This window comes from Pelodiscus sinensis, chromosome 10, assembly GCF_049634645.1.
Source record: "Pelodiscus sinensis isolate JC-2024 chromosome 10, ASM4963464v1, whole genome shotgun sequence".
Lineage (NCBI taxonomy): Eukaryota > Metazoa > Chordata > Testudines > Trionychidae > Pelodiscus > Pelodiscus sinensis.
The window spans coordinates 9,893,576-9,916,561 of record NC_134720.1 but is presented as its reverse complement, the minus strand read 5'-3'; the positions used below and the strand labels follow the sequence as shown (position 1 = coordinate 9,916,561).

The 22,986-nt window shown below is 44.7% G+C and overlaps 1 protein-coding gene across 4 annotated transcripts in view; it reads left to right on the top strand.

The window, feature by feature from the left end:
• CAB39 (calcium binding protein 39) overlaps positions 1-22,986 on the top strand; it is a 92,418-nt gene that overhangs the window by 53,137 nt on the left and 16,295 nt on the right. For all 4 annotated transcript variants that reach the window (XM_075937496.1, XM_075937497.1, XM_006114244.2 and 1 more), the window contains one exon: positions 8,493-8,657. In XM_075937496.1, coding sequence (XP_075793611.1) covers positions 8,493-8,657 — 165 coding nt within the window. The remainder of the gene's footprint in view (positions 1-8,492; positions 8,658-22,986) is intronic.

Genomic DNA, 22,986 nt, shown 5'->3' with positions numbered 1-22,986 from the left:
AAGGCAAAGTGCTGTTTCGTTTTCTTGAACTTCAGGTGGACACGCTGCGTCATGTGAACAGACTCAACCTGGACCTACAAGGGAAATTAAAGATGCTGCCTGACCTGGTGCAAAGTTTATTTGCGTTTGTCAACAAACTCAGGCTGTTCAAGGCACAACTTCAAAGGCAGGAACTAACACATTTTCTCTCATAGTTAAATGTGGGTCATCAAGCAGCTGAAGCCTTGAAAAAAAGCACAGCACAATATGCCATACTGGTCAAAAAACTTCAGGATAGTTTTTTAGAGAGATTCTATAATCTACAATTGAAAAAGCCGCAGATTACTCCTAGTTGACCCTTTCACTGGGGAGGCTGACTGTTTGAAAGCCCTGTTAATCACAGATGAAGCATCTTCTCAGATTGAAATGATTGAATTGTCAAAGGATGATAGATTGAAGTCTTTTCCAAAGGAAAGCACACTTGAGTTCTGGAAAACTATACTGATTAAAAAAAAGAACAGTATTAAACGGGCTGCACTCAGACTACTGTCAATGTTTGGATCAATGTACCTTTGAGAGCTAGTTTTTTCTACATTGAAACATGTGAAATCGAAGCATTGATCTATTCCAACTGACTGACACATGAGAGAATTACTTAGAGTGGCCTCAACTGAATTACAAGCACAATTTGAAGAAGATTGTTGAAAGCAAGGATTGCCAAAAGTCCCACTGAGTCAAAAACTCTAACATGCAAGGTAAGAAATAACATTGTGGTTTATTTTTCTTCGCTGATCAAACTAAGAACCCATCTACTAACATTCTTTTAAAATTGACTGCGCTTGTGCTTACATTGAATTCAAAGTGAAGCAATTTAAACTTCTACTCTCAAGTAAGAGGTGTTAGTATGGGACCATCTTATGCCTGTCTATTTGTGGGATTTGTAGAGATGTTTTTTCAGCAGTTTTCTGAAAACAAACCATATCTCTTCTTGACATTTTTGGAATTGCAACTTGCTCTCACAAAGATCTCAACCAATGTATTTTGTCATTCTTTCAGTTCCACTCAGCCTTGGAACTTTGGAACTCTTTGGAATGAATGTTTTGTTTTGAGCATCTTCTGGAACAAAAATTTGAAATAAAGTGCTGTGCTGACGAACAAGCTGTTAACACAGCTAAGGAAGGGCTCTTGTCCAAAATGTCCTGTAAAGATATTTTTATCGCCATATTTTGTGTGCTATATTTAGATAGATATATAAAAATAAATATATAATATGTGGCTCTTTGCACTCTATCCACAGCTATTTTGACTCTTAATCTCTAACTAGTTGGCCACCCCTGACAGTCAAGATCATGTGCATGAGCTAATAAACTGGAAAAACTGGAGTAATAAAAACAGAATGAAATTTGATATTTCAAATAGAAAGATCATTCACCTAGAGATTAACAAAAAGGCTCTACTATAGGGACTCATCAGTTGGAAGCGAGAAGGGAGAGAAAAAAGACACAGGCGTATTGGTTGATCACTTTGGGAGTGAGTTGTCAATGTGATGTAGCTGTGAAAAAGGCTAATACAGTTTCAGGATGCATCAGAGAAGGTATTGCTAGTAGAAACAGGAACATGTTTGTACCACTGTACAAGACACTGTTAAGATCTTATCTGGAATAGTGTGCAGTTCTGATTCCAGGTTTAAGAAAAAATAATTTAAACGGCAACAGGTGCAGAGTAGGGCTACTAGGATGGTCTGAGAAATGAGAAAAAATCTTATGGGAGGAGACTGGGAGTTTGGCTTGTTTAGCCTCACTAAGGGCTAATCTACACTGGGGCTGTGTCTAGACTGGCAAGCTTTTCCGGAAAATCAGCTGCTTTTCCGGAAAAACTTGCCAGCTGTCTACACTGAATTTCCGGAAAAGCACTGACGATCTCATGTAAGATTATCAGTGCTTTTCCGGAAATACTATGATGCTCCCGTTCGGAAAGACTTTTGCGCAAAAGGGCCAGTGTAGACAGCACAGTACTGTTTTCCGCAAAAAAAGCCCCGATTGCAAAAATGGCGATCAGGGTTTTTTTGTGGAAAAGTGCGTCTAGATTGGCCACGGACGCTTTTCCACAAAAAGTGCTTTTCCGGAAAAGCGTCCTGCCAATCTAGACGCGCTTTTCCGAAAATGCTTTTAACGGAAAACTTTTCCGTTAAAAGCATTTCTGGAAAATCATACCAAATCATGCCAGTGTAGACGTAGCCTGGGAGTTTAGGTCAAATTTAACCATATTAGGTTGATTTTCTAAACCAGTGTTTCTTAAACTTTTTAAGATGGAGGAACACCAAACAATATTTTTTTATGAAGAACACCAAGGACTTTTTGATGAGCAAAAAAAAAGGCCAGGGAAGTTATTGAGCAGAAAGGAAAAAAAAATAGGATGGGGAGGAGTTATTGAGGGGGAGGGGGAAAAGTTGCCTGTCCCTTTAAGGGTGGCCATTTTTAATTCTGTTGTTTTCTGTGGCATATCTCAAACTGCCTCGCAGCACACCAGTGTACCACAGAACACAGTTTAAGAAATACTGTTCTAAACAATGAGGCCACACCACTAAGCCCATTCCGTCAACTTTGAAAGCCATTAAAAGTTGATTTTGGTACTCCTGCTTTTCACAAGGGGTAACAGCAAATTCATGAGAATGGCCATACTGGGTCAGACCAAAGATCCATCTAGCTCAGTATCTTGTCTGCCAACAGCGGCCAATACCAGATGCCCTAGAGGGAGGGAACACAACAGGTAATCCTATCACCCATTTCCAAACAAACAGAAGCTAGGGACACCATTCCTACCCATCCTGGCTAATAACCATTGATGGACATAACCTTCAGGAATCAATCTAGCTCTTTTTTGAACCCTTTTAAAGTCCTAGTTTTTACCACATCCTCTGGCAAAGGAGTTCCACAGATTGCTGAGTGAAGAAAATTTCCTTTTGTTTGTTTTAAACCTGCTGCCAACTTATTTCATTTAGTGACCCCTAGTTCTTATATTGTGGGAATAAGTAAATAACTTTTCCTTATTCACTTTTTCCACACGAGTCATGATTTTATAGACCTCTATCATATCCCCCCTTTAGTCTCCTCTTTTCTAAGCTGCAAAGTCCAAATCTTTTTAATCTCTCTTCATATGGAACTTGTTGCAAACCTCTAATCATTTTGTTGCCCTTTTCTGAACCTTGTGTGGTTGATTCTAGTGCAGACACAGTATTACAAAAGTCAACATTGTTGGCTTCCAGGAGGTGTCCCACAGTGCCTTGCTGTGATCACTCTGGCCAGGACTTTGAACTGTGCTTCTCTCTAAGGACACAGGAAAAGCCCCAGGAAATTTTTAATTTCTTTTTCTGTGTAGCCAGCGTGGTAGGCTGACCTGATAGCAGGCAAGCAGCATACCTGGCTATGAATGCCAAGGGTCACGGTATTCCCTCAAAATTTTACATCCATGAGCAGCGTGAGTTTTGTCTTGTGCAACAATATTGAGGCCATGTGTGCTTGCTCGGATGTGTGATACTGTGGCACCCAAGTTATAAACCTCTTCCTTTTCCCCTTTGCTGCCATGTCTCCCACCCTCCCCTCAGCCCATCTGCTCCCCTGGTTTCTGCTGCTGCCCCTCACCCATCTCTGCTGTCCTCACTCGTGCCTTTTTCACTCCCCTCAGCCCTTCTGGGACCTACCCCTCTGCCCATCCTTTCTGATCCCTGCACCCGCCCTTCCCTTCCCCCCTATGCCCACCTGTCCTCCCCCTCTCCATTCCGTTTCCTAACACCTCACTCTAGCCACTTGCCCAGCCTCTCTCCTCTGCCCTTTGGTGCCCATCCCTCCCCTGGCACCTGCACCTTTCCTTACCCCCTATACCCACCTGGTGCTCCCTCTTCCTTCGCTGCCCCTGCCCTCCCAGCACACACCCTTGCCCTCTTCATCCCTGGTGCCCCTTCACAACTCTATGCCCCAGTTCTCTTCCTGCTGTCAGCCGACGGTCAGGGCAGTGAGTCTCTTATGACCGGCTGAAGTTCTTTAAATTGTGCTTGGTTCTGTTACAGCAACTGAAGGAGTCAGGTTAAAGCTTAAACAGTTACTATTTTATTGTTACTGGGTGAACTTAGTTGTTAAATGCTACTGCTGTGTTACAGATAACACAGACACTACAAAGGACAGGACAGAAATTACACTAATAAGTCACTTACAGGTACCATGAAACCCTTTTGGTTCTCTGAGCTCTTATTAAATGCATGCAAAATAGACACATAGCAGGTATATATTCTCACCCCTGCGTTCCAGACTTGGCGTGGCCAGCGCCTTTCTCTCAATCCCTCAGGAAGAAGTAGGGCGAGGTTGGGCGTCCCACAGACCTTGGGAGACAATCAATACCTGCCAGCAGGTATAGATGATTGGAGCTCAAATGGGGTGGGCTGCTGAACCTCTTTTTATACCCCTTGGGTCATGTAGGCTTCTTCCTGGTCTCAAGTGGCCAATTAGGAAAAATGGCTTTGAACACCAAGTTTCCCACGAAGGGTGCAAAGCATAATTTACACCTGGGAAAATGCAGAGAATGGGCACCTCTGGTATGTGATGGGCGAAGATTCCTCTCCTGGGACAGTGCAGGCGTGTCAATTACTGGTACTAGCCATCAGGGCAACGGGAGGCCCCGGGTCGTCAGCTACTGTCTGGTTTCTGTTTATGGTAGAGTCAGGGACAGGAAGCACACCTGCGTTCCCAGGGCATCAAAGGCTGACTGCCTTTCTCTTGCCCCCGGGGGGGGGGGACAAGATGGGGTTCATGGAAAAACAAGATGGGGTTTGTGTCTGTCTACACCTGCCCCCTCTGCGCCTTTACACATGATTTGCTCCATTCCCCTCCTTCCTCATGCTAATCCCTCCTTTAAACTCCTCTTCTCCCAACACCCACTGCTATTTTTATTACTGTGGCCCAGGCTCCAGCAGCTGTCACGTAGGTCATGTGGTGGCTTCCCAGCTGTTCCTGGGGCGGGAGAGCCACCCACCCTGCGGCCCTGCCCCCAGAGCAGCTGGAGCCCATGGCTTCATGGCTCTGCTGTGGGCATGGGTGAGACTGAAATCCTTGGTGCATGCCTGCCCAGGGAACCCTGGTCACAGATGAGCACCAGCAAGGAGCATGTATGAGATCATGGAGCTGTGTGGGGAAAAGAATCCGTTCAGGCAGAACTACAAAACAGCAAAAGAAATACTGATATCTATGCCTAGATCGCAAAGGGCATGGTGGAAAAAGAATACACCAGAGACTCCCTGCAGTGCCGCTTGAAAAATAAAGGAGTTCAGGCAGGCATAGTGGAAGACAAAGGAGGTAAATGAACAGTCTGTGTCACTACAAAATTAGGGTATGTCTACACTACCACCCTAGTTCGAACTAGCGGGGTAATGTAGGCATACCGCACTTGCAAATGAAGCCCGGGATTTGAATTTCCCGGGCTTCATTTGCATAAGCCGGCTGGCGCCATTTTTAAATGCTGGCTTGTTCGAACCCCGTGCCGCGCGGCTACACGCGGCACGGGCTAGATAGTGCGGAATGGCTTGCTAGTTCGAACTATCTAGCCCGTGCCGCGTGTAGCCGCAGGGCACGGGGTTCAAACAAGCCGGCATTTAAAAATGGCGCCGGGCAGCTTATGCAAATGAAGCCCGGGAAATTCAAATCCCGGGCTTCATTTGCAAGTGCGGTATGCCTACATTACCCCGCTAGTTCGAACTAGTGGGGTAGTGTAGACATACCCTTACTTCTCTCCAAACCTGTTAATAGTTTCTCTCCTGACTCTGATTTCCTTGGTCCCCCCCTCTACTTTCTGTGTTCTCGTCTGCACTGTGTTGACAGTGACTTTTTTGCTGGCACTGCATGTCTTAGGCTGTGAGGGGGCAATATTAACAGGTAACATTGCATATTAGCTATCCACAGTGCATCACTTTCAAAGTTGATGGTAGCCATTCTCGTGAGGACATGCTGTGTCAAACTCTTGCACAGAGCGGGAACATGTACCTTCAACTTTACAAAATTGGGTGCTAGAAAATCAACCTTATATCCATGTAGACTAGGCCTAAAAGAAGGCTATGAGGAGATAAGATTGCTCTTTATAAATACATCAGAATAAATGCTGCAAGGGAGAGGAATTTAATTGTGCCATTGTGCACCTAAGAACAAATGATGGACAGTTTATATCTAACAAGTTTAGGCATGAAATTAGGTGAAGATTTATAATAATCAGAGGAGTGAAATTCTGGAACAGCTTTCTAAGAGGAGGAGTGGGGGCAAAAAACCTAACTGGTTTCAAGACTTAGCTTTATAGGTTTATGAAGGGGATGGTATGATGAGACTGTCTACAGTGGCATGTAGCTAATCTGTGACTGCAATATAAATCTCAAATGCCTCAGAAACTAGATGGCAGGGCTCTGAATTAAAACCAAATTCTTTCCTAGGTGTCTGGCTGGTGTGACTTGCCCACATGCTCAGGGGATAACCCATCACCATATTTGTGAATGAATTTTCAACCAGAATTCTGTAGGTTAGGCAAGTCCTTAGAGTTAGATGTCTTCACTACTGTACTGCAAAATAAGCTATTGGTCTTCTGTGTGAGTGAGACCAAGAGAGGACTCTGCTAGCAGGGCACACCTTCCCCATTTTCAGGGAGACTCCAGTATGTTTGTTCATTCAGCCCTTTGATATTGTACACTGTTGGTTACGTTTTAGAGATGCAGCAGATAGAACTTTTTAATAGGCCTACACCGATGGTGTCAGCTATATGGGCACTTTTCTCATCTCTCTTACAGATGTCATTGACAGAGAGGTGAAGGTAAGCTTGTACGGTACCACCAGTAAGAACTTTAAAATGCTGCCATCGCAGTGCTTTAATGTTGCTGCCCTTTTTGTTTTCCCCGGTCAGCGGCCCTGCCATAAGATTCGGCAGCAGTGCTTCACCCAGAGGCAGAGGTCACTGACATTAAAATGCTGCCATGAGCCTGACAATATAAAAAGACGTAGGGCTCTCGGCCTCTGTGGCAACAGCCAGGAGCCATGGACCCTTCAAATCACTGCTACTACCTCTGCAGCCCCCACAGCTCCTGGCAGACACTGGGGAAGGTCTGCCTTCAGCCTCACCCCTTCCATCCAAGACTCAGCCCCTTCCAGGAGCACTGAGCTGTCCTCGCCTGCCAAGCACTCTGTACCTGGTGCAGGTCTTCGCGTAAGTCCTGACATCTACTGCCCTCCTGCATAGACATCTTTTTTTCATCAGGCTGTGATTTTTGGCCTAGGATGATCACTTAAAACCAGAGTACTTTGCTTCAGCCTAGGCCCAGGGCCTTATGTTTCCTGAGAGAGTAGAATCCATAGATGTGGTTTCTCCAACTGACTAACCTGAGGGACATCAGTAGCAAATGGTGTTACAGACTATTCCATGTGGACTTCTTCAGTTCTATATATGGATAAGTTCTGTGTTCCTTGTCAGAGTCTGATCCTTCCTGAACCCAGTTCTTTTGATTTATCAGAAGAAAGGTATAGCAGAGTCTCCCTGGCTCTTCTTCAGATTCATCAACTGAAATGGAAATGTCCTTTTTATGTTAACTAGAATGGAGGCCTAACAGCAGAAAAGAGACTTGAAAGGCACAGTTTATAGCAGGAGTCGGCAAAAGGGCCTCTGTGGGCTGGATCCGGCCTGCCAAGTGGGTTGATCCGGCCTGGGGAGGCGCTGCCATTTGCTCGCCCCGAGGCCACTTAGGTCCTGGGGGCGGAGGGAGCACGCGAAGCCTCCTTCTGCCCTGTGAGGAGCGCATGGCACTTTGAAGTGCTGCATGCTCCTGACGGTGGAGGGGCGAGGGTGGGAGGAGGCTTCACGTGCTTCTCCTGCCCCCAAGCCCTGATTGACCTTGGGGTGGGGGAGTGTGTGAAGCTACTTCCCGCCCTGCCAGGGGCATGGGTGCCTAGTGGGAAGGGGGGGCAAAGGGGCTTCTCCAGCCCCAGACCAATCATGGTCTGGGGATTTGGAAGCCTAGAGGCATCCTGGCCAAAAATTATTGCCCATTCCTGGTTTATAGAAATGTATTTGGGCTACCTGAGTAATTTATTAGTGATGGGAATGTTTCCAGGTAACTTCTTCTGGGTTGATCAAATGCACAAATCCCTTTTACAGATTGGAAACAATTTTCCCCGTATCTTTTCTATGTTATTACTGAAAGGCTTTTGTAAGTGCAATGTTAAGAGGCTGAGGAAGGGAAAATATATTTATTGTAGGTAGCATAACTGTGTTGTCAACATCTTGTCTCTGGCATCTTGTCTCTAAGTCAGATTCTTTATACGCCAAATAATTTAATTCCCCAGAATCTCAAGATTTTTTTTTTTTACAGTTGATTTTTTTTTTTTTTAAGTTTGCAGTTTATCGGGGGGAAAAAAAGTGTGGATGACAAAAAGATAAGCAGAATTTTCTTAGCTGTGAAAGTTACCTATCTATTTTTTATTTTGTTTCTTTAGGCCACCGAAGAGGTTTCAAAAAATCTGGTTGCCATGAAAGAAATATTATATGGCACAAATGAAAAAGAGCCCCAGACAGAAGCTGTGGCACAACTTGCTCAAGAACTGTACAATAGTGGTCTTCTTAGTACCCTAGTAGCAGACTTACAGCTCATTGATTTTGAGGTAAGAAAATAGTTGCAAAATTTCATGAACTACATGCTTGGTAAGTTGCATTTTGATCATGTGATTATCCTGTTTTAATGCAGTAAGAAGTTCACTTCCTATTTACACAATTGTATTTTTTCAGTGCTGCTAACTATAGGAATTGTCTTAAGATTTAAATAGGAAACATTACTACACGAGTTTGGAAGGCTAGATCATGTAAAAATGAACAGTAGATAAATAGCTCAAATCTTTATCCCAAAACTCTATCAGAGGTATTTCTTAATATCTCATTTAATTGAATTGAATTGCTGTGTTCAGTGAAAAATAAAATCCTGGAAAGCATAAATACCATAATGTCCATAATCTCATTTAAATCCCTTTTGAGTTACTACTGCATGATAATACTCTGTGACTCTCATCACTATTCTCATTTGTCTGTTCATTAATAAATTTCCATTCTTCAAGTGATGTCCCCAGGGGTGCTCCACTGTTGGTGTCGGCACTGCAGATCAGAGACTTTTCCAGCAGTGTCCAATTGGACTGTGCATGTGTGAAAGCGGTGCATGCGATCACACCCCTGGAGTTCACATGCCCCTTGACCCCCCCCTTGGTCCTTCTTGACTCCCCCTTGGTCGCAGACAGAGCTCCATCGCTCTCTTCCTTCCTACAATTTTACTATAAACAGGAATTTGAGTAATTAGCTGGAAATCATTCCTTTCTCATGTTTATAGTCAGTAGTACTTAGTTAAAAAAATGAAGAATGGTTGTAAATAGTTAACCCGTAGCTGCTGAGGGGCGACGCACCTTCAGCCGGAATGTTGCAGCACTCAGGCATAAAGAAGAGAGAGAGAAGAGACAAGAAAGAGGAGAGAAGTGTGTGGCACAGATGACAGGAGATTAATTAAATGCCAGCCTCCACTGGCATTAAAAAATACGAAACATGCCGAAACCCTATTTCCGCATCTGACGGCCACGAGTAATGCATTCGATACCTGGGGGAAACTCATGTGCCCCAGAAGTGTGCTCACTGTTGCAGCCTTACATCCAGAGCCCATAAAAAGCAGAAACATAGCCAGAACTCGCCACTATATAAAGCCCTTCTTTGACCCTTCAGCTGCGAATAGCTAACTAACCTGTTCTTTTAGCAAATCACAATTTTGACAATTATGCTAAGCTGACAGAATTGATGCGGCACCTTCCTGATGATAAAAGACCCATTTTAAGATCTGTAATCCAGGAAGGCTATGCCATAACCCGAACAGTGCTACAAATGGCACTTGACACTGCTGCAAGAGCAATCACGACATCTGTCGTCATGAAACGCACATCATGGTTACAAATAGCTAGGGTCCCCAAAGAGCTCCAGGACATTTGATAAGGACAAACTGTTTGCAGCTAAAATTGAAGTAAGGATTCAAGGACCAGCAGATTTGAGGTTTTGGTCAGGGGCCTGCAAGACTGCTCCAACTCACGTATGCTGTATTTCATCACTGTCTACGCCCCTTCTACAACCAGTAGGCAGCAATAACCACCGACCGTTGGGTTTTAGAAATTAGGTGTAAACACTCCATCTCCCTTCTCTCAATCCCACCAACTTCCCCGTCCTCCCCGACTCTCTTCAGAGACCCCTCTCATGAGACATTGCTATGCAAAGAGGTAGAACACCTCCTACATATAGGAGCCATAGAGAGGGTACCCGAACAATATCAGGGCAGGGGCTTTTACTCAAATGTCTTCCTCACGGAAAAAAGAATGGGAGGATGGAGACCCATCCTTGACCTCCATCACCTAAACAAATATCTCCACAAACAATTGTTCAGGATGGTCACTGGCGACAATAATCCCAGCGCTGGGCAAGGGAGACTTGTTCGCAGCCCTCGACCTTCAAAATACGTACTTTCACATAACAATTCACCCTGTGTCCAGGTGCTTTCTTCAGTTCACACTTGTTCAAGAACACTTCCAATACAGAGTTCTGCTGTTGGGTCTTTCATCAGCCCCCAGAGTCTTTTCCAAGACCCTGATAGTTGCAGTGGTGCATCTTCATCAAGATATTCCCATATCTCGACGATTACCTCATTTCTCTCTTCACAAAGACTCTCGTCACAAAGAATTTCTTAAAATCATTAGGGTTCATTATGAACATGTAAAAATCTACCCTTCTTCCAACCCAATCTCTAGAGTTCAGAGGAGCACATCTCGACTCCACTACAGCCTGTGCATGCTTCCCAAATCAACGCTTTGAAACAATAAAGATCCTGATTCTAGCCATGCAACTGAGCCACACAATCCCTATATTTACCTATCTACGGCTCATGGGGCACGTGGCAGCTGCAACGTATGTCAAAACGTAACAGAGAGGTAACTGTGTTAGTCTGATCTTGGTAAAACAAAAAAAAAAGCAGTCATGTAGCACTTTAAAGTCTAACAAGATAGTTGATTAGGTGATGAGCTTTCGTCGCTCAGTCGCACTATAGATGATCTGAAGAAGTGGGTCTGCGCCACGAAAGCTCATCACCTAATAAACTATCTTGTTAGACTTTAAAGTGCTACATGACTGCTTTTTTTTGTTTTTACAATGTATATCATCAGACATGCATGCCTACATTTCAGATGTCTCCAGCACTAGCTTGTCTCGATATACTCCTCATCCAAACATGCACAGGCACGTGTCGGTTCCCTCTACTGTCCTCTTGTTGCTACGATGGTGGACCAACCCAGGAAACCTTCTTGCAGGCATACTGTTTCATCAGTAGCAGCCATCTAATCATAGCACCACAGACATCTCCATCCTAGGATGGGGAGCCCATTTTCAACATCATGCCACACAAGGTAGATGGTCCACCAATGAGTCCAAGCTTCACATCCATCTTTGGTGCTCCGAGCAGTACACTATGCTTGCAAACAATTCCAACAATACATCCTCCGTTCCACAATCTGCATTCTTATAGACAACATCACAACAATGTATTATATCAACTATCAAGGGGGTGCACATTCCTTCTCCCTTTGTGCGGAAGCTGTCTGCCTTTGGAATTGGTGCATCCAGCACAATATTATCATCCCTGTGTCGTATCTACCTGGCATCAAGAATGTCCTTGCAGATTCGCTCAGCTGCAACTTTACAACAGAGCATGAGTGGGAAATACATACCATGGTCTCTCACCATTTTCCACTGCTGCTAATAGACCTCTTTGCCAAAAAGCACAATACCAAACTCCCTTACTACTGTTCGGGGGGGGGGGGGGCTGCATAGGGTCCAGATCTTTGGAGGATGCTCTCCTCGTTTTATGGGATATTAAGCTCCTTTATGCATTTCCTCCCATCCCACTCATCTCCAGAGTACTCCGTAAGATAGAATCAGACAGTGCCTTCTCATAGCCCCCGGCTGGCCAGGCAGATTTGGTTTCCCTATTTCTATCAGATGTCTCTTTGACTGAACCACCCAAATCTCTTCTCACAGAAAGGGGGAACCCTCCACTACCTGCAGAGGGAATCGTCAACTTTTTATACAAAGAAAATAATTTATTTTTCTAAAAAGAAAAGTCAAATAGAATTAGTACAGTGTAAAAAGGATTTTGAAAATAAAAACCAATGGAAATTATTTTCTCCCCACATAAATGTTTCTATCATATATTTAACAGAAATCAATGGAAATTCAGAGTGAAAGCAATTGAGATGGGCTCTAGCTGTTGAGAAATTACATGTGGATTCAGCTGACTTTCAAAATCTTTCAGCCCAGTTTTTAATCTTTCTGATTATCCAGAAAGCATTCTTCTGGTGATGGACAATGGTTGTGTACACATTGATTTTATTAGATCTGTAATGGCATGGAATTGTTCTGTATTAGAAGTAGCTGTACATTTCAGTGTGAGAGGACTGCTGATTGTTAGAAATACCTTCCTATTTTTGGACTCCCAACTGCTCTGTTACCTGAGAAGGACATGGCTTTTCTTTGCTGAGATAAAGATATTACCGCACCACCTTGTCCCTCTAATATTTTATTGGACCAACTTTTATTTGTGAGACAAGCTTTCCAGACCTTTCTTCAACTCATGTTAAGACTCATTTTCAGCAGTGTTCTTTAATGCAAAATGTAGCATTAAAGATATCAACACACCTGTACTCCACCACCTGTACTAACTTTCCTTCAGTTAATGAATGCAATTCAACATCTTGGTTCCTGCCCCTTAGTGGTTTCCAAAAATAGTAATGGCTATGTCCAGAGCTGAAAACACATGATGTTTGCTTATGTTTATTTACTCCTTCCGGTGGTATAACAGAATCTGAAGTTGTTAGTACATGGATCAGGGCACATCAACTTGGGTTTTTTCCCCCCAATTGTTGCACTCTGTCTACAGTCTGTTTGGATATAAATACCACAGTAGTGGGCCCCTAATGTAAACGAAATTATTTTAGGTCCTCATTTAAGAAATTTCCCTGATATCCTGATAAGGTCCTTTATTTGAAATTACAACCATATATCTATATTGCAATTAACAAAACTGTTCAGAGAATAACTTGTCAATCAGTTCCCTGTTAATTTGTATTAAAGTATCTGTTGCTGGGCATAGTTAAATCCTTTTAAAAGTTTTAAAAAGAAAGAGGAAAACCAAACCATACTTTCTCTTTCCATCAAGGAGGTACAGTCTGACACTGCTGGAACACTTTTACACTATCCTTAGGAATCGCAACTGTTAGCATGAGAATTTATTTGTATGTGTGTGTCCCTCAGCATCTCCTCAGGTCATGTGCTCGAGCCCCCTAATCATTTTGGTCGCTCTCTGCTAGACCCTCTCCAATGCATCCACATCCTTTCTATAGTGGGGGAGCCCAGAACTGGACACACTACTCCGGATGTGGCCTCACCAGAGCCGAATAAAGCGGAATAATCACTTCTCGAGATCTGCTGGCAATGCTCCTCCTAATGCAACCTAATATGCCATTAGCCTTTTTTGCTACAAGGGCACACTGACTCATATCCAGCTTCTCATCCACTGTAATCCCCAGGTCCTTTTCTGCAGAACTCTTATTTAGCCAGTCGGTCCCCAGCCTGTAACAATGCTTGGGATTTTTCCATCCCAAGAGCAGGACTCTACACTTGCCCCTGTTGAACCTCATCAATCTTTTGTCCCAGTCCTCTAACCTGTCTAAGTCACTCTGGACCCTATCCCTGCCCTCCAGCATATCTACCTCTCCCCTAGCTTAATGTCATCTGCAATTTGCTGAGGATGCAATCCATCCCCTCATCCAGGTAATTAATAAAGATGTTGAACAAAACTGCACTAGAACCGATCCTTGGGGCACTCCGCTAGAAACAGACTGCCAATCTGGCATCGAGTCATTAATCACTACCCGTTGGGCAAGACAGTCTAGCCAGCTTTCTATCTGTCTTACAGCTCATTTATCCTATCCATACTTTCTTAATTTGCTTGCAAGAATATTGTGGGAGACCATATCAGAAGCTTTGCTAAAGTCAAGGTATATAACATCCACTGACTTCCCCATATCCGCAGAGCTAGTTGCGTCATCATAGAAGCTAATCACATTGGTGAGGCATGACTTGCCCTTTGTGAATCCATGTTGACTATTCCTGATCACTTTCCCCTCTTCTAAGTGCTTCAAAATGGATTCCTTGAGGATCCCCTACATGATTTTTCCAGGGACTGAGGTAAGGCTGACTGGTCTGTAGTTCCCTGGATTGTCCTTCTTCCGTTTTTTAAAGATGGGCACTACATTTGCCTTTTTCCAATCATTTGGGATCTTTCCCGTTCTCCACAAGTTTTCAGAGATAATGACCAAAGGCTCTGCAGTAAAATTTGCCAGCTCCCTCAGTTGTATTAAATCTCTCCTGGACTGCCATGTCTCCTAGACTCCTTTGCCCTTCATGTTAGCATCCCAGAAAATCCTACCCATGAGTTCTCTGAGGAAGTCAGTCTGCTTTTCTAAAGTCCAAAGTGTGTATTTTGCTACTCTCTTTTCTTCCTTTTGTTAGGATCCTGAAATCTGCCATCTCATGATCACTGCTTCCCAGGTTGTCACCCACCTCTACTTCCCCTGTTAGTTCCTCCCTGTTTGTGAGCAGCAGATCAAGCTGCGCATGGCCCCTAATCACTTCCTTCAGCACTTGTACCAAGAAGTTATCCCCAACATTCTCCAAAAACTTCCTGGATTGTCTGTGTATTGCTGTATTGGTTTCCCAACAGATCTCAGGGTGATTGAAGTCCTTCATGAGAACCAGGGCCTGTGATCTGGAAGCTTCTCTCAGTTGTCTGAAGAAAGCCTTGACTACCTCATCTACCTGATCCTGTGGTCTATAGCAAACACCAACCACAACATCACTCCTGTTGCTTCTACCGCTAAACTTAACCCATAGACTGTCAACAAGCTTTTCTCCCTCTATATACTGGAGCTCTGAGCAATCCTACTTCTCTCTTACAGACAGTGCAACTCCTCCTCCTTTTCTCCCCCACCTGTTCTTCTTGAACATTTTCTACCCTTCCATGACAGCGCTCCAGTCATGCGAGTCATCCCACCAAGTCTCCGTTATTCCAATCAAATCATAGTTCTTTGACTGGGCCAGGGCTTTTAATTCTTCTTGTTTTTTTCCCAGGCTTCTTGCATTTGTGTATAAACACTTTAGATAACCAGTTGATCGCACTACCTTCTCCATTTGGATCCTTTGTTCAGATGGGGTCCTCCTTTGTTGCTCATTCCTCCTTCTGTTTCTTCCCAGTATCCGACATCCCCACTTACCTCGGGGCTTAGGTCACCATCCCCCAATGAACCTAGTTTAAAGCTCTCCTCACTAGGTTTGTAAGCCTGCCCGCGAAAATGCTCTTTCGTCTCTTGGTTAGGTGTATCCTATCTCTTTCTAGCAATCCTTGTGCCCAAAACAGAGTCCCATGGTCAAAGAATCCAAAGCCCTCTCTCCAACACCACCTGCACAAACATGCATTTACTTCCTCAGTTTGATGATCCCTACCTGGACTTTTTCCTTCAACAGGGAGGATGGATAAGAATACTGCTTGCACTTCAAATTCCTTCTTCCCAGCACTACATAATCTGCAGTGACCCACTCAGTCATTCTTGGCCATATCATTAGTTCCCACATGAAGAAGCAGGAAGGGGGTAATGATCTGAAGGTTTAATCAGTTTTGGAAGACTCTCGGTCACATCCTGAATTCGATCGAGCTCCTGGTAAGCAGCACACTTCTCGAGATTCCAGGCCTGGATGGCAGATGAATGACTCAGTCCCTCTTAGGAGGGAGTCCCCGACCACCGCCACCCGTCTTCTTTTGGGGGTGATGGTGGTCATGGAACCCCCATCCCTAGCACTATGCACCCCATGCCTTCTGGTAGATGGTGTCCCATTCTGATTTCTTCCCTGAGAGGTCCCTGCCAAAGCATTCTCTACCGTAGTGCCTGTTGAGAGAGCCTGAGAGTGGTTACTTACCTCTACATGAATGGGAGATATCTGAGTTGGCTGCCTTCTTCTCTTAGGGTACGTCTAAACTACATGGCTCCGTCGACAGAGCCATGTAGATTTGTAGTTTTGGCAAAGTCAAATGAAGCTGCGATTTAAATGATCGCGGCTTCATTTAAATTTACATGGCTGCCGTGCTGAGCCGACAAACAGCTGATCGGCTGTTTGTCCGCTCAGCGTGCTAGTCTGGACGCTCCCCTACCGGCATCAAAGCCCTTTGTCCGCAGCCCCGGTAAACCTCATCCCATGAGGAATAACTGGGCTGCCGACAAAGGGCTTTGATGTTGGCAGGGGAGCGTCCAGACTAGAGCGCTGAGCGGACAAACAGCTGATCAGCTGTTTGTTGGCTCAGCGCGGCAACCATGTAAATTTAAATGAAGCCGCGATCATTTAAATCGCGGCTTCATTTGACTTTGCCTATGTGTCTAATCTACATGCCTCTGACGACAGAGGCATGTAGTCTAGACACAACCTTAGAGGTTACATGCTGCCAGTTTCCTTCCTTGTTCTGTACTGCCCTCACTGGCTCTTAGCCTGCTGTGCCTGTAGGATTAAATGCTGCCTTCTATCAAGGAAGTCTTCATCCTTTCTGATGGAACATAAGGTTGATACTTGGGCCTCAACTCCTCTAATTTTTTCTTCTGAAATGGCAAGAAGTGCAGATGAAATCCTTTCTATATTTTGGGAGGAAGACAATCATAGATCATAGAATCATAGAATAATAGGACTGGAAGGGACCTCGAGAGGTCATCGAGTCCAGCCCCCCGCCCTCAAGGCAGGATCAAGCTCCGTCTACACCATCCCTGACCGATGTCTATCTAACCTGTTCTTAAATATCTCCAGAGAGGGAGATTCCACCACCTCCCTTGGCAATTTATTCCAATATTTGACCACCCTGACAGTTAGGAATTTTTTCCTAATGTCCAATCTAAACCTCCCCTGCTGCACTTTAAGCCCATTACTCCTTGTCCTGTCCTCAGAAACCAAGAGGAACAAATTTTCGCCTTCCTCCTTGTGACACCCTTTTAGATATTTGAAAACCGCTATCATGTCCCCCCCTTAATCTTCTTTTTTCCAAACTAAACAAGCCCAGTTCATGAAGCCTGGCTTCATAGGTCATGTTCTCTAGACCTTTAATCATTCTTGTCGCTCTTCTCTGTACCCTTTCCAATTTCTCCACATCTTTCTTGAAATGTGGCGCCCAGAACTGGACACAGTACTCCAGCTGAGGCCTAACTAGTGCAGAGTAGAGCGGCAGAATGACTTCACGAGTTTTGCTTACAACACACCTGTTGATACAACCTAGAATCATATTTGCTTTTTTTGCAACAGCATCACACTGTTGACTCATATTCAACTTGTGGTCCACTATGACCCCTAGATCCCTTTCCGCCATGCTCCTTCCTAGACAGTCGCTTCCCATCTTGTATGTATGGAACTGATTGTTCCTTCCTAAGTGGAGCACTTTGCATTTCTCTTTATTAAACCTCATCCTGTTTACCTCTGACCATTTCTCTAACTTGCTAAGGTCATTTTGAATTATGTCCCTATCCTCCAAAGAAGTCGCAACCCCACCCAGTTTGGTATCATCTGCAAACTTAATAAGAGTACTCTCTATCCCAATATCTACATCATTGATGAAGATATTGAATAGTACGGGTCCCAAAACAGACCCTTGAGGAACTCCACTTGTTATCCCTTTCCAGCAGGATTTAGAACCGTTAACAACAACTCTCTGACTACGGTTATCCAGCCAATTATGCACCCACCTTATCGTGGCCCTATCTAAGTTATATTTGCCTAGTTTATCAATAAGAATATCATGCGAGACTGTATCAAATGCCTTACTAAAGTCTAGGTATATGACATCCACCGCTTCTCCCTTATCCACAAGGCTCGTTATCTTATCAAAGAATACGATAAGAATACGATAAGGAAGGCAGGTATAGATAACGAGATGGAAAATGCTGTGCTGGTAACAACAGCAGACCTCTCGTTATCTATACCTGCCTTCCTTCTGAGAGATTCCTTAGATGTTTTTAAATGCCTCCTTGAAGGGCAGAAGAGAAAAAAAAATACAAGAAAAGACCACCAACCACTATGGGGCTTCCCCCAGGGCAAACCCCCAGACAAACTGACCTGTTGGCTGCTGCCCTGTTCGCTGCTCTTTGCATTCACTCTGGCTGCCTTTTTATAAGACTGAGGCTAGGCCTGACTCAAAGCCTTGCCCCTATTGCAATCAACCTCTGAAGGCCCACCTGGAACAAAGCACTCCCAATTCACACTTTTCAAACTTTCCAACTGCTGCTCTTTTCAGACCTCCAAACACACAGTCAAAGAGATGCTCACAGACAAACACTTTGATACTCACCCCACCAGCTCACAACACAGGCCCCCAAAAGCCACACTTACCCTAGCTCCTCTCGGATTTCACCCAGGCAAACTCCCCTGTTGGCTGCTGGAAGTAATAGATGCTTCTAAGAATAACTAGATTTAGAATTACTGTGCACCACCACCACCTCAGTTATAGGAAGAAAGAGGAAGAGCTGTTGCTGGCAAAAAAAATAAGGAGAATAATGATATTCTGGGAGAAAAAATGTCAGTGTTAATGAATGAGACTTGATTGCTGTATTGTTCAAAACACTGCTTTACTCATTAACAGAACAAAGGGTTCTGATATTTCTTTGGACTGGTTTTCAATAGAATTATAATTCAGAAAACGAGCATTTACAAAACAAACTAACACTTATTTCCTGACAATAGTGCAGGGGTGGCCAATCCATTCTGGGCAAAGAGCCAAGATAGCAGTGGATCCAGCACGAAGAGCTGGGGCAAAGTTGTCAAGCCAAAACAAAAAAAAAGGCTCTGCTCCTTTAAGAAAATGCATTTTGAGGCTTTTTGGCCACTGCAGGCTCCTGCTGCCATTTTTATTTCAGCATCTTTCATGGTCGCGCCAGACGGCTCCCCTGCCCAGGTCAGCACAGGGAGCCGGGAGGAGAGGGCCATTTTTGGGGGTTTGAGGGCGGATTTTGAGCCACCGGAGGGGGGGGGGGGCTTCACAAGCTGCACTGGGGGTAGGGGCAGAGAAGAGCTGCATGCGGCTTGCGAGTCTCAGGCTGGCCACCCCTGCAGTAGTGCAACAAACTCTCTATGCTAATTAACAAATGCATTATTTTTTTTAAAGACTATGATCTTCCTAGCTTTTTCTGAATTATTAATTTTCTACTCATGCACCATCCATTGCCGCAGCACCAGGAATCCAATATTATAATTAAAACAAATCTAAAATAACAAGCTGTCATTCTGTCATATTTGTTAGAAGTATTCATCAAGTATAAAGTATATTTCTTTACCTTAAAGCACGATACACACTGATTAGGATGTTGTCAGAATAAGTTCATTCTGCAAACAAGGATCATCAATAATAATGGCATGCTTCTAGTCATAGATTATAAAATTCAAGTAACCATGAATAAGAATTATTTAACTGCGAGCTCTGGACCTATAGCTAGATCCTGTTCTACCTAAGGTGAAAACCAGCTTCTTGAGTTGCAAATAGAAACAAATAATTTCCAAGCCCTCTTCAAGGGCCAACCCTAGGGACCCTGGAGGGGATGGACCGAAGACAGTGACCAAGCCATTTGTCTCGTGCCATCCCTCTCCAGCCTTCCACAAACCTTGGGCAGGGACCCCACTCCTACCCCCTGGCTAATAGCACTCCATGGACCCAACCTCCATGACTTGATCTCACTTCCCTTTAAACTCTGTTCTAGTTCTAGCCTTCACAGCCTTCTGCAGCAAGGAGTTCCACAGGTTGACACTTTGCTTTGTGAAGAACAACTTTCTTTTACTAGTTTGAAGCCTGCTACCCATTCCTTTCCTTTGGTGTCCTCTAGTCCTTCTTTATGGGAACTAATGAAGAACTTTTCTGTATGCACCCTCTCCACCCAACTCCTGCTTTTAGAGACCTCTATCCTGTCCCCCCTCAGTCTCCTCTTTTCTAAGCTGAAAAGTCCCAGTCTCTTTAGCCTCTCTTCATATGGGACCTGTTCCCAACCCCTGATCATTTTAGTTGCCCTCCCCTCTCCCACCTCCTTTTCCCAGTCTCCCCCAGTTTTGTTCAATAAAGACAGATTCCATTTTTGAACACAATTGTCCTTTATTTTGTACATCAAGAAGAGGGGCTAGGGAAGGGTAAGCGGAAGGAGGCGAGGGAGGAATGGGGTACACTCCCCCGATGGGGAGGACTGGGCTGGCTCTGTGGGCTTTTGGGGGTGGAAGCTCTCCTGCAGCCCCCCAATTGCCCCCTCTCCCCAGGTGGCAGCCTGCGGCTAGTGCAGCCGGGCTGATGGCCGAGTGCTGTGATGTGCCCAGTGTGGGTAGTCCGGGCAATCCAAGCCAGGACTGCTTTGCAAGCGGGGCACCCCTGAGAACTGTCTGTCCGGGGTGGGGGTCGGGACCCTTTAAGCACAGCCCTTGTCTAGCCTGAGACAGCATCTCCACGCTCTAAGTCCTCCTCTGATGCCCTGCCGGCACTGCTTCCGGCCATCCTTAAGCCTGGTTCAGGGTCCACTTAATGTGGACATGCTAGTTCGAATTAGCAAAACGCTAATTCGAACTAGTTTTTTAGTCTGGATCCGTTAGTTCGAATTAGCTTAGTTCGAATTAGTTCGGAATTAACGTTGTAGTGTAGACATACCCTGACAGTGGCAAGTACCAGATGCCCTAGAGGGAGGGGACACAACAAGTAATCCTCATGTGATCCCTCCCCTGTCACCCACCTCTAGAGAAACAGTCTAGGGACATCATTCCTACCCATCATCGCTAATAGCCATTGTTGAACCTAACCTCCATGAATCTATCTAGCTCTTTTTTGAGCCCTGTTAAAGTCCTAGACTTCACCACATCCTCTGGCAAGGAGTTCTGTAGATTGACTATGCACTGTGTGAAGAAAACTTCCTTCTATTTCTTTTAAACCCTACTGTCTATTAATTTCATTTGGTGACCCCATGTTGTTATATTGTGGGAATATGTAAGTAACTTTTTCTTATTCACTTTTTCCACACCAGTCATGATTTTATAGACCTCTATCATATCTCCCTCCCCCCCCAGTCTCCTCTTTTCTAAGCTGAAAAGTCCACATCTTTTGAATTTTCTCTTCATATGGGACCCGTTCCAAATCCCTAATCATTTTTGTTGCCCTTTTCTGAATCTTTTCTAATGCCAATATATCTTTTTTGAGATGAAGCGACCACATCTGTACGCAGTACAGATGTGGGCATTACCATGGTTTTATATAGAGGCATTAAAATATTTTCTGTCTTATTCTCTATCCTTTTTAAAATTATTCCTAACATTCTATTTGCTTTTTTGACTGCCACTGCACACTGGGTGGATGTTTCCAGAGAACTGTCCACAATGACTCCAAGATCTCTCTCTTGGATAGTTGTAGCTAAATTAGTCATCATTATATTGTACATATAGTTGGGATTATTTTTTCCAATGTGCATTGCTTTGCATTTATCAACATTACATTTCATTTGCCATTTTGTTGCCCAATCACTTAGTTTGGTGACATCTTTTTGAAGCTCTTCACAGTCTGCTTCGGTCTTAACTATCTTGAGCAGTTTGGTATCATCTTGAAATTTTGCCACCACATTGTTTACCCTTCCTCTAGATCATTTATAAATGTGATGTGAATGTGTAACTGGTGGGCTGGAGCAGCAGCCTGCCTGTTGTGGGCAAGGAGCTGATTTCAGCCCTGTGGGCCCGCCGCAAGTTGGGGGCTGCTCCACCCTGGACGAAGCAGCCCCAGCCTGAAGTGGGCCCTGTCTGGTGTGCCACAGGTGGAGGGGCCACTCCAGCCTGGCCTCAGCAAGTGAGGGGACCAATCTAGCCCAGTCAGGCCCCCCGCTCATCACCATTTAATTGGTTAACCAGTTAAATATAACATTTAACCTGCTAACTGATTAACCGGGGTTTTACAACCCTAATGAGGAATATACCTTTATGCAATACTTACCTTTGACTTTATTGAATTATAATTGTTTTTCCATCATAAAACAAAAATACATAATTAAAAGAATAAATCCCCATTCACCTGGGGATCCCAGGGTTGTGGGTTCATGCCCCGCCCACCTGGGGAGCGTCACCACAGCCAGCACCAGTGCCTCATCAAGAAGGTCAGATAAGGGGCACCCTGATGGTAGGGTGGGTTAGTGCATTGGCCTGGGAACCCCAGGGTTGTGGGTTCAAGCCCCGCCCACCCAGGAGCATGTTCTTGGTATTGCAAAGCAAGATGTGTTTTAGTCTTCCCTAGTGGAAGCACATTCACCTCTTGTTTTCAGTGTGCAGATGTGTAAGAGTAGAACAGGGGTGGTCAGTAATTTTTGATGGATGCCACTCCCAAGATTTTGGTTAAGTGGTCCAGTGTCCCACTTTTCTATGGAGGGAGTGCAGGATATGGGAGGTAGTTATGACCATGCAAGTTGTGTGTGTATGTTCAGAGAGTTTGGGTTGAGACCTCCAAGGTTGCTTACCTAGACGGATCCCAACCAGCAACTCTCAGGCAGGTTCTCTGCTTGCTTCAGCCCCAGGCTACTTAAAGCATGTGGCTGCTTCATGTGCATTTTTGCTCTTGGGTGGTGGGGGGAACATCTGAACTGCCCAGTGGGAGCTGACAGATTGTGCTGGATGAGAGTAGTATACAGTGCTCACCCACGGAGTGCACAGTGCAGAGAGGCACATGGAGCAGCCAGACTGGGGCTTGGGGCTGCTTCCCTGCCTGCTCTTGGGTCCTGGCAAGAGTGAGTCATGGGCCAGAAGCAGAGACTTGGTGTGCTGAATCTGGCCCAGAGGCCA